Here is a 12,660-nt window from a genome sequence, read left to right as displayed (position 1 = left end):
AATTTAACCCGACCCACTGCCACATATAAGCATTAAATTTATACTTAAAAATCATACTCCGTAAAAAGTTAAGAAATCATAAAAATCTAAACACTAATTACACTAATTTACGCGTATTTTTGTCATGAATTCCTAATTTTATACAATTATCAAGCGTGTATTTAATGCTTATATATAGCCGTTAGGGCTACATATAACATTACCCTTTAATTATTTATTTAAAGAATTATTGAGAATAATAATAACTAATACTTCCTCCGTTCTTTTTTACTTGACCCGCTTTTACTTTTACACTATTTATCACCCCTCCTTTGACCGTCTTTTGTGAATGATATATAAGGAAAAATATATTCATGTGGTATCTTTTTGAATTTTTCTCAATAAGTATTATCATAATATCCAACTTTTATAATCTTTTACTTATGGAGAACTAAAGTTATTAATCGCTAAAGTTTTACATTGAAAAGCGTGATAAAAGAAATAGGTAAAGTAAAAAAGAACAGAGGAATTATTTCCTAAGTACTTAAATGTCAACCCATATCAATTTTAACCAAAGCTAAAAAAATATGAATTTTTTTTTTTCCCTTCAGTGAGCCACCAGCACCGTTAGATTCCGTGGTGAGCTCAGCAACAAAACAACAGTGTTGCCACATATAAAAGCACGTGTCAATAAAGTGGTGGTGGAATAAAAATGATATTTTCTTAAAACTTGTTCCTTGTTCACAATTCACAAATTTGGAAATCTTTATCTAATGTGTGGTTATTCCTTCAGTTGCTTTCTCATGTGATTTGTGACTGGATCAACCTTAACGGTCCGTTGCCTTCTTGCCACGTCATGTCATGTTCTGTTATTTATTTATTCATTATTTTTATATTTTATTGTATAAATTAATTAAATAATCAAAGGTAAAAATTTACTTTGGCATGTTGTGTGTCCTTGTAGGTCAGTCACTTTCTTGTTCAATAGAAAGAATTTTAGGGACTAATCTCAAAGCAATGTGCTAAAACCTTTGAAAGAAATACAAAGGACACCTTGTAATTTTTATTTCTATATATATATATATATATATATATATATATATATATATATATATATATATATATATATATTTTTTTTTTTACACCTTTATCTATTTGTTATTCTTCATGTTACTTTCATTCTTTCTATATTTATGCTATACTTCTAGTGGTTGAGTAATGCCAAATGGGGAGGTACTTCAATTCACTTTGTTGGCTAAATTCAATTTCATCAAAAGTAGATGCTTAGAGTTAATCATAGGTCGAGATAAATTGAGCTTTTTCAGGAATAATGTGGTTTGTGTTCAATTGGGGTTGGCTGAATAAACCAACTAATTATGATCATCTATAATCAAACAATAATTGCATATTTGCATGCTAATTATAACATTTTTCCCATTTGTTTACGTTTTAGGATCCTACGATGTTTTTTAAATACGTAAACTAACTCAGGTAGTGAAGTTTTTTGATATGAAACTTATTATGCATACGTAATACAAAGTATGTCATATGCAATACGCCATTATTGTTATTATTATTTTATCTATCGATAAATAACAGATTATTAGTATTCTAGATGCATTGAAGAAAGTTGGATTGTCAAGAACAAAAATAAAGTAGCAAATTAACACACTACTGTAAAATCCTTAATAAACACATAAATGTATTTTCTATTTTTTAATATAAAAACACATTATTGGATAAAACAACCTAGAGTTAGGGTCTGTTCACATCTATTGAACTGAGCTGAACTGAACTAAACTGAAACTGAATAGAGCTGAAATGAATGTTTTATGAGAGAAGGAAATTAAAGTTGAATTGAGCTGAACTGATTGGAGCTAAACTGAACAGAAATTAAGCTGAAGTGAATAGGCCTTCAAGCTACTCGATCTTTTCCCTCATTTTTGCCCTCTATCTACCTCTTGGCTCTTGCTAGATAGTATACAAGTCCACAAATACTCCTTGACTACCTCTCATTCTTGTCTAAATGTGAAAACATACTTAACACCAATCTTAAAATCAGGAAGCTACTTAGAAACTTTCACATAACTAAGAGGACTTTAAAAAGTGTAATATCTTAAACATTTTTCAACCACACGCACCATTTAGAACTTTCACTCCTTAAAACAAACATCATTTTCTACACATTTTTAGAGTAAATATGAACCACAACATAACCCCATAACTTATTATAAACATTATGTCATAAGATAACAAACTCTACAAGCAATTATATGAAACAATGATCACTAAAGTTGGAGAAGGGTTGTCCCACATCACTCCAAAAAATAAAAAAAAGTGTGGGCAAATTTAGAGAATAAGGCAAAAAAATATAAGTTTCCAAAGAATGAAATGAATGTTAGTATTAGTAAGTGGTGGGAGTATATACAACAACTAGTAATACTGAAGCTTCCATTGCTTGTGTCCAAATTAGTTGACGCGTCTCCCATTTGATCATCATCGACTATGACATGGATTAAGGAATTGCCACGTTGTGTTCATTCATTGGGTCCCACTTTCACTTGTAAAATAAACCAAGAATTTAACATCAATTCATAATAACCTCAATTTTATATTTTTTAATTCGCGGATATTTTTGGTGGTTATCTTGACTGATTATATTTGTTGAAACCATATTTTAAATTTTTCTTTTAAAATAAATAATATAAATATAGAGTATCACAAATTTGCACCTAACTAACTTTCTTGGGTGGTTGAATTTCTTTGGGAACTATGGACGGTTGATTTTTGTTATGAAATTGTATGAACTATAATCACACACTTGGATCCATTATTTATTTGTTTTCATGGGATGATTACTCTTTGATTGATGTTTCCATCACCATCCTTTTTAACCTTGGGTTTAATGTTAACCGATAATAGTTTTTGAATCAACACGTCAATCTGTTAAAATTTTTACTATACGTGTTTTTTTCATATTATAATAAAGATATACATAAATGAAGAAAAGTTACCATACTAATTAAAAGTTGCCTTCATTCCAAGTAAGATAACCAATTTATAGGATTGATGTTTTGTTATTTTTTTTTTTTTCTCGAAAAATAAAGGTACTAATATGGAGAATTGGTCAATGTGTATGTTCCTTAGTAACTTTGGATCAAATGGCAGAGATAACGGAAGCCATGTAATTAGCTACGTGATTTGCGTATATAGCTCACAATAATTAGGTTAATTATCGGTGAATATGCATACAAATGCTATCTAAGTTCATGAAGTGAATTCTTTTAAGTGAAACATGCAATGTGTTAATCAAAGCTTAATTATCTCCTTTCAAAATCTAGTACTACAATATACCTCCTAAATTAAAGGTAAAATTTCCATATTCAAGGAGATTTTTACAGCTATTTACGTTTTTTTTTTAAATTAAAAATTGATTATATGAACGAATATCGATCATTAGACAAGTGTAATTGATACTACGAGTTGTTGAGCCTGTTGTGCTAAACACTTGACATGATTGTGATAATTCTATACTGAGCTTTATAACGTTTAACGTGAGCAATGTGTGTACTCACGCAAGAGATTAGTACCATTATATTAAAAATGATACTTATCATTCAATTCATCTATGAATTATAATCACACACTACTTGTATTAAGCTTTGATTGAAATCTTATCATTTTTAAATAATTATACAAATTAGTTAATTACAGATTATTCCGTAATTTATTAGGTGATCAACATGTCATTCGATAGAGAAAAACATGTTTACACGTGTTTTTTATTTAAATACAAGTTTACCTTGATTTAAGGTAAAATAGCCAAGTTATTAAACATAACTAAGCTACTAAGATGCATGGAAAAGTTGTCAATGTGTGTATTGCGCTTAATATCTTTGGATTAATGGCGGAGATTACGGACATTGTAAAAAAAAAAATTGCTTATCTAGCTCACAATCTTAGTAAGGTTAAGTATTGGTGATTGTTTGCCTAGATTCATGTGGTAAATCTGCAATGTTACAGCTAAATTACTTCGCAAATCTTGTGACAACCAAGTGTAACATACATCCTAAATTGTTACACCCTAAATTAATGGTAACTTCTCCACGTTATTGAATAGGGAGATTTGTAAAACCACTTACCCTTTGATTATGATTGTGGTAACGAATTCCGTTGACCATTAAACAATATGATGTGCAATCGGAAACACCGCGATTATTATGCATATTCTAAGCGCGCATTATCACGTTTAAACATTTGACACATCATTTTCAAGTCATCGCTAGCTAAATGCATATAATTGTCAGAAAAACTATTTTAAAAAAAAAATTATATATCTTATACGAGTATTGCATAATTATAAAATTATATACGAGTACTGATTAATGTTTTCAGTTATTTTAAAATACAAACTACTTATACACTTAGGACCGTAAATGATAATCTTATTGATGATTACGTATATTATTTTAAACGTTTGTAACTTCCATTTATAAACGATACTCCAAAACGAATCACACGATGGTTGCCACATGGCTTTGACTCAATTTTATATTCCCAAAAAACAATAAATGACATAACTAAAGCTAATAGAATGGCTTAACCCACATACTAGTAGATATTTTTAATGGAAGGAAGAAGAGTTTTGAAAAATTCAAACCAAAAAACACAAAGACTAATAATCACCATTCTTTTTCATAAGGTAGGCCCCTCAAAAACCAGTTAAAAAAACTAATGTGGCAAATAACACAACCACATTCCAAAATAAAATAATACAAGTCCAAAACAAACACCTCTCTATTCTCTCCTTTCAAATATTGAGTGTTTCGAGAGAAACGAGGTTTTTGTGGTCATTATAAGCCCTTCTTTTTTCTTCCACATACACTTCTTTTTTTTCTTCATTTTTTATTTATTTTATTTTTTCATTTATTGATTTATATATATACATATAAAACCTTCCTAATCCACATAATTTGAAAAAATACTCTTTGATTCTTTCTCCTCATTCCACCACTCATCTTATTTTCTCTCTCCTCGCCCCGTGTCCCCTTATTTCAAGATTCTCTCTCCTCTCTCTCTCTCCAAATCAAAACCTTCTCTCTTATCGCTCCAACCATATATTCTCCCTCTTCTTCCTCTCTCCTCTTCAAATCCTTCATTGTTTCAACTTTTTTTTTTTCTAGATTGTTGAAGAAGCTTTACAAAAATGGCGAATCGTAATTGCGAGCTCTGTAGTGGTCAAGCGTCGCTGTATTGTCCTTCCGACAACGCTTTTTTGTGCTACACTTGTGATTCTAAGGTTCACTGTGCGAATTTCCTTGTTGCTCGTCATGTGAGGTCGTTGATTTGCCCTAGCTGTCGGAAAACTGACGGAAAGAGGTTTTCCGGTGCCGGAGTTCCTCCTCCTTCGACGTTGTTCTGTCGAGATTGCTCTCCTCCGAAGATAAGCTCCGGTGAGGCTGCTGACGTGGCAGATGATGATGATGATTCTCTCTCATCGTCGTCTTCCTGCATTTCGAGCACCGGAGACGCGGCGGAAGACGCCGCCGAGATGACGTCATCGTCGACCTCGAAGAGAGCGAAGATGGCGGATGTACGGAGGAGAGAGAGGAACAGTAGTAGTACGGTGGTGGTGGATTTGAAGGTGGAGGGTATTTTGGTAAATTGGTGCAAAAAGATGGGTGTTGTTGAAGAGAGAGATTATGGTAAAGTGGTGAACATGGCGGTTGAATTGCTAAGTGGTTGTTTGGATGGAATTACGGTTTGGCCCTTTCGGGTTTCCTTAGCGGCGTCGTTTTGGGTTGCAATAAGGGTATGTGGGTCCCGGAGTTCGTCATCGGCGGCGTCCACGTGTCAAGATCTGAGAAGGTTGGAGCAGATCTCGGGAGTGCCAGCTAAGCTGATCTTGGCTACCGAAGCGAAACTCGCGCGTGTTATTAAACGCAGGCGATCACGTGAGGATCACGAGGAAGGTTGGGCTGAATGCTAATTGTAATTTATTTTTCTAAAAACCATAATTAGCAAAAAGAAGAAAAAAAAAAAAAAATAGTTGTTCCACTTGAATATTATTAAGAGAACAAAATTAAGATGAAGATGAGTAGGATTTGGGATTGATTATTTGTATAAGACAATGTGGAATGGTAGATTATTAGATTGGTTGGTAGGTTAAAAAAAGGGAGTTGTGGGTTTTTTTATTTGTTATTTGAGAATGTATGTATTTAAATCTAAAACTAAAAATGAGATCATGGTAATTTTGTGATTATCATTATTTTGTTCAACTAACGGACGTCTTTGTTATCTTTGTTACGTTAATTCAACATGTACCGTTCAGACGGCCGTTGAGGTTTAGTTGTCACATAAGTTGCGGATACAACACTAAGAAGGAAACTTGAGCGTATATATGGAAATGTGATGGTTAACATTGCATGATGTTGTTCAAGAATGTTAACATACTAATATGGGATTACTTGATCTATTTCATTAGATTTGTGGCTAATATAGTTAGAAGTGTTGAATTATATATGGAATAATTATTAGCAACCAAATACATTCTTAGATAGATCTCCCTTATCTACCTTTATAGTTCATAGATATAGATATATAAATCAACGCTACATATTACAATTTATACAAAGTCTCATACATCAAAGATGAGATCAACATAAATATCAATACTTCTTATTACGGAGTCTCATTTATCAAAGACGAGATCAAGGGTAACCCGAATAACAATCCCAAAAATTTATTTAAAATTCTATTAACTTAAAATAATTACCTAGTTAATGTATTTGAAGTTTTGAACCAACATTTTGTCTTGATTAGTTTGATTTATTATGAGAAATTGTTAATTTTTGAAGCAAAATCTGCGGAAGGTAACAAAAATGGGAAGTGGGGTACTTGATGTAGTTGACGTATCATAGTACTCATTTTATAATAATCTAATAAAATGGTGATGAATATTTAATGAATTTGAATAACAAATACTACTCCATAGTTTGGTTGATTATTGAATAAACCTTGAAATGAGAAGTGCATGAGATGAATTGAAATGGAGCGTTGAAGGATTTGTCTTGTTAGCGTGATTGATCGAGATCGCGCGCAATTGTCTAAGAGGAATGCCAAAGGCATGGCTTTAAATTGTGTATTAGACATCTTCTTTAGAAATGCCGTATAATAGACAAATTTTAATTTTGACTTATGTACATGTTTTTTCAATGAACCACACACTTTGTATACATTATTAGACATCGACATCAACCAAACTTTTCTAAATTATTTTGTTCAGTTTTTTTTTTTGAGATGACCCGAGGAGTCAATCTACCTAGTTAGCATGCCGCCATCTACTATACTCGTAGTGAAGTTACTGCATCGTATAGAGCATGACATTGATCTAGTTCGTATCAATTGTACATGAAGGTACCGTATATTTACTTTTGAGTAAATTCGTCTCTTAAATGGGCATAACGTTGAATATTCATTAACATATTGAGAATATAAGGTTGAAAGTCTTGACATGTACTTAGAAAGAGAAAAGAGGAGTAATACTCATTGAAATACAAAAGAAACTTAAAGAACATTAACATGCATGTTCTTGGCTGGAGGAATTTGGAGTACATGATAAGGGACTAATTCATGGCTATTATGGTTTTAAGAGGACAATATAATAGACTTTTGCAGCCTTCAAAATGATTGTATGTTACATCTTTTACTTTAGAGAATTGAAGCGTGTACGGTGTACAACATCTTCACCTAAATGATGATATTAAAACAAGTCTAGAGTGTGAGCTAAATATGATGTATTAGTGTATTATCATTGGCATATTAGCTCATAATTACGAAACTAAGTTTGGTCCATTGAGAAATATTGCAATTTCCAACCTTGAGGTTAAAGGTTTAACCCCAATTAAAGACACTTTGCGGGTAGGGATCTCTTACCTTCCCCCCCCCCCTCTTTACTCTTAAGGTGTTTAATCTATAAATCCTTAATAAAAAATAAAATAAAAAACCGTAAGGGACGATGTACAGTTGATTAAAGTTATGGAACTAGCATTTAATTAGTTTGAAGTCTTTATTAATAGATATGCAGTTCGATCTACAATTTACTTTCAACATTTACACTTTGATTAAAATAATAAGTGCAAAAATTAAGGAATTTTGTCTTACTTTAGATTAATTTTGCTTCTTCAAGTTTTAGATTAACTTTTATGTTTAAAATTGAAGCTCATTTTACCCTTTTCGGGTGCATCAAAGTTCAATTGTCACACCATTAATGTACACACACTTACTAAGAAAATAACAACACATTTTCTTTACTTGTTTATACATCATATGTATTTTAGAGAGACCTATTTTAATTGAGAATACAATAGATGAGCGACAATTGTCAAAACACAAAACTTGACATTTGTCAAATATTGAGACGTTTTATGATACAACTACTAGCTAGATATTTTCCCGAATAATATTTTAGTGGTATAGTACAAGTATTATACTGCAACAACTTCTAAAGGTGATGTAAAGCATTAGATTCCTAAGACTAATGAGAACAATTATCAACCACATGAAATCATCATGATTTTTCTAAACAATGTTGTACTCAAGATTAGGGGTGAGCAAACCGGGTACCCGGTCAAAATTTTAGGACCCGGACTTGGAATTGGTTGGAACCGGGTCCTAAAATTGGGAATTGGAATTGGAATTGGTTTAACCGGGTCCTAAAATTTAGGAATTGGAATTGGAACCACCGGGTACCGGTTCCGGTTCCGGGTACCCACTTATGTATGTAATTGTTAAAATATAATACAAATTATAATTCTTATTTTAGTTAGTATCATTATTAGTGTTTAATACTTATATTTATATATGCATTAAGCTATTTGTATTCATGTTAGGTATTAATAATACTTTTTTATTGTACAAATAAGATACATTTAACATATTTTTATTATTTAAAATTTATTTAGTTTAGGATATATTGGATAACCGGGTACCCAACCGGTTCCGGGTCCAAAATGTTGAGAATTGGAATTGGAATTGGTTATAACCGGGTCCTTAATTTATTACCCGGAATTGGAACCACCGGGTCCAATCTCGGTTCCGGACCCACCGGTTCCTAACCGGTTCCGGTTCCAATTCCGGGTACCCGGAATTTTTGCTCACCCCTACTCAAGATACAAAAAATTTGAATTAAAAAACTATAGTACAACATTACTTCCTATAATTATAATTTATAGGGGACATTATATTCAATCAAAGCATGCTTAGGCTGGAAAGAAAGAAGGGCATGATAATAGATTAGTACTAACTACTCTTAAAACAATTTATGTCCAATGACTTTATATGATTTAATTAAAAATTGGATTATGAAGATTTGATGGGCCTAATCAAATACATATAATCAAGTTTAATTACAATTATTTAATAATTAATGAATGGTTAAGAATGGTTCGTACCCTACTCAACATTGCTAAACTTTTCAAACCCCACTAATGATCAAATATGTGTGCAAGCTGGAGTAAATTGCTCCAATCCACACGTTATATGAGATATTTGAAGGAATAAAAGAATCTGTATAATTTTAATATTTAGCCAAATTTAAGGTGCATTTAAAAATTAAGAGATCTTTTGAGATTAATTAATAAGTAATATTTGTTGTATGAGATTAACACCACAAAATTAGGAGTTCATTATTTTAATCTTGATATTTTTCTCAACTACCGGTCGATATTTCTTGGTAGTTTTGACTCTTCATTAACAAGAATTGCATTTTACTTTAATCTTTTGAAATTGTGGCTAATAGCGACTTCATACGTTGAATTATTATCTAATATCAACTTCTAGTTAGGTAGTTTTTAGAATTTGGATTTTCTCTAATTGTTTTATTTTCTTCTCTAGTTCTCACTGATCTTCAGATTATTACACCTAAGCTTATAATAATGCATATCTACCTAAACGTTCGATTTGTTTTGAGAAGAAATCGCAATGAGTTTACTAAGGGAGGACTAGCTATATTTTGGACAATCACCCCTGAAAAATAAAGTGTGTGTAAACATCGAACATATTAATATTGTCATAATGTCACATGGTGGGCGTCGAGTGGATGATACTTGCCCTTGTGAGGTAATTCTTAATACGTAAGATTAAATCCCGTCTGCATTATTTGCCTTATGTTGTGGAGCATGCACCAACTAGGAAGCATCATTCTCGTATTATACAGCTAGGTACAAAGTGAGCATACGTGTTTGACTATATAATCCCATTAGTGATAAAGGTCTCTATTGGTCTAATCACCTCGCTTATTCGAGTAAACAATGAGAGGACTTCCAAATAAATCCAAAAACCAAAATTGTCCAAACAAAGTATAATAAACACTAATCAACACCAAATTAAAGCTAGCTTAGTTCCACTTGTTAGTTAAATAAACACTTTGATTAAAAAAGGCTCATAAAATAAACAATGTTTAGAGGAAGACTTTTAATAGGCAGCTTGTGGCTCATGCCATTCATGTTCGAACTTAGGCGACATACGTATAATTAATTAATCAAGAATTTGGCGTGTCATATAAATGATCCACAAATTCGGCCAATATTTTAGAGGATTAGCATCCTAATCTGTTGACATCATTGATCATATCATAGTTCATACATACGTTACGCTAATCATACCATATATGTTATAAATTTAATAATACTTAACTTTATTTCTTAAGAGAATATCATAATAATTAATTTTTGGAGAAAAATTATACAGATTATTAATTCACCCATTATTAGTCTCATAATTTCCATCCTCAAGTCCTCAACAAAATTATGCAAGGAGTAGAAGTGAATGTTACTTATCAATATGGGTGCTCATCGACAAATTTCGATAATTTATAGGATAACAAAACATAAAACTAGATCAAATCCTTGAGATGAATAAGGGAAGGTGAGAAAATCCTCTAAGCCCTAATTAAATATATGGTGGATTCGATCCCCCGCAACAACAATTGGGAGGGTGTTATTACCTAATCACCTAGAACTGATCCCTAAATCTGAAGTTCTGGACCCAGAATTAGAAAGGCGAGAGTAGCTGAGTAGGTAAAATCATAAAATAGTTTCGAGTTTGTAACGCAATTGTATACATACTCTTATCAAATGAGGGACAATTCATCATATATGGGAGCTTAACACATTAGTATTATTTGCTTTACTAAATAAAGTTAAGGAAAACATTATACTTGTTAGGTAATTATTCTTACTTGTAAGATGAACTACAATTTGGTTTTAGGGCACATCTTATTCATGATAATATAAATTATTCTATTGTTTAATTTATTTTTGTTCAATGACAACAAAAGTAGTTACCAAAAGAAAAAAAGAATGCTAGTAGTATAAAATGGGAATTAACATGAATGAGAGAAATTAAAGTAATTCAAGGAAAATTTGTTAAGGTGAATATTGGATCGGAAAAATCAATGATTATCATGGATAAGACATGCATTAAGTAGTAATTAAGTTGTTTAATCTGATAAGCTGCCTACTTGTGGTTGATGTAGCTTTATAGCTTTTTAGGGTCTAATTAAGCGTCAAATCTTAATCATAGCTTTTCTCCATCACTAATACACATCTTAATCACAATCTTCAATCGAAAATAAAGCCAAAGGAAATAGAGTATTGTTCTAGCTTTAATCTTACACCTAGCATTATATACTTTAATTTGTACTGTACAATGTTATTATAACTAATATCATTGTTGTTACACAACTATGACTCTATGAGAATAAAAATTCATACCAAACACGTATAATACACCACATACAACACACATTTATTTTAGTTTATTTTTTTAATGTTGAATCAACAGTTTATGTCCATAAATAAAAAACCGTATTAAAATCAGCACCCATTATAAGTCAATCATCTTAGTTGCATAAGTGCATATGTTAGATCGTAGAGTTTAATAAGAAAAGTCATAATTTCATAAACCATACTTCCAAATGCATGTAGTTGAATTGTTACGGCTCGAATTTGGTGTAGCCTTATTACGAGACTCATGACTTGCTAAAACTCGAGATCTCCATTTTGAATCACTTGAAAGTAAACAAAGAATTAGTATTCTAAATAACTTGCCTAATTTGTTGTAATATATTAATGTTGTAGAAAGCTATGGAGTACAATTAATTGGATAGTGATGTGACATTGTATTCCAAAGAGATAATCTATTTGATGTATTAAATTACAGTACAAAAGAAGATGTAGAAGAAACTAGTAGCAAAGTCATCAGAAATAGAGAAGACATGTAAAGAAGTTGAGATGAGATTATGTAAGATAATGTTGGCAATAATTGAAGTTTATTATGGGCTTACATGCATGCATGTTGGCAATACAAGAGGCTTATCTTCAGTATATGTATATCCTTGCTAAAGGCCAACATTATCAGGAGCATTTTATTTTTTGAAAAAATTTCATTTAATGATGTTCCTAGTACACTGTATTTGGAATGCTGTTTTTTCTTTTATCATGCCATGAAGTTGGAGGAATTTTTTTGAAAGACAATAAATTAAAGGTGTTGTCTTTTCTTGAAATTTGGCCTTGACAATAGTTTTAATATGGAGTAGGGATTGTTTGAATGATATGTGTAACAGTTTAATTTGGCAAGAATTGAAATACATTTTCCTCTTTAGACTTGTGTTTTTATTGT

At 31.4% G+C, this 12,660-nt stretch overlaps 1 protein-coding gene across 1 annotated transcript; it reads left to right on the top strand.

The window, feature by feature from the left end:
* Window positions 1-4,848: 4,848 nt before the first annotated feature.
* Window positions 4,849-6,261, top strand: LOC145624333 (B-box zinc finger protein 32-like). Its single transcript, XM_081677338.1, has one exon. The coding sequence runs from the start codon at window positions 5,186-5,188 to the stop codon at window positions 5,966-5,968; it is 783 nt and encodes a 260-aa protein (XP_081533464.1). The 5' UTR covers window positions 4,849-5,185; the 3' UTR covers window positions 5,969-6,261.
* Window positions 6,262-12,660: the final 6,399 nt, after the last annotated feature.

The sequence above is a fragment of the Chenopodium album genome, chromosome 3, assembly GCF_948465745.1.
Source record: "Chenopodium album chromosome 3, dcCheAlbu1.1, whole genome shotgun sequence".
NCBI classification, from domain to species: domain Eukaryota; kingdom Viridiplantae; phylum Streptophyta; class Magnoliopsida; order Caryophyllales; family Amaranthaceae; genus Chenopodium; species Chenopodium album.
Note: the sequence above shows the minus strand (reverse complement) of the source record. Positions and strands in the feature narration are given on the sequence as shown.

Coding starts and splice junctions, on each gene's coding strand:
- LOC145624333 (XM_081677338.1), top strand. CDS start 5,186: ATGGCGAATCGTAATTGCGAGCTCTGTAGTGGTCAAGCGTCGCTGTAT.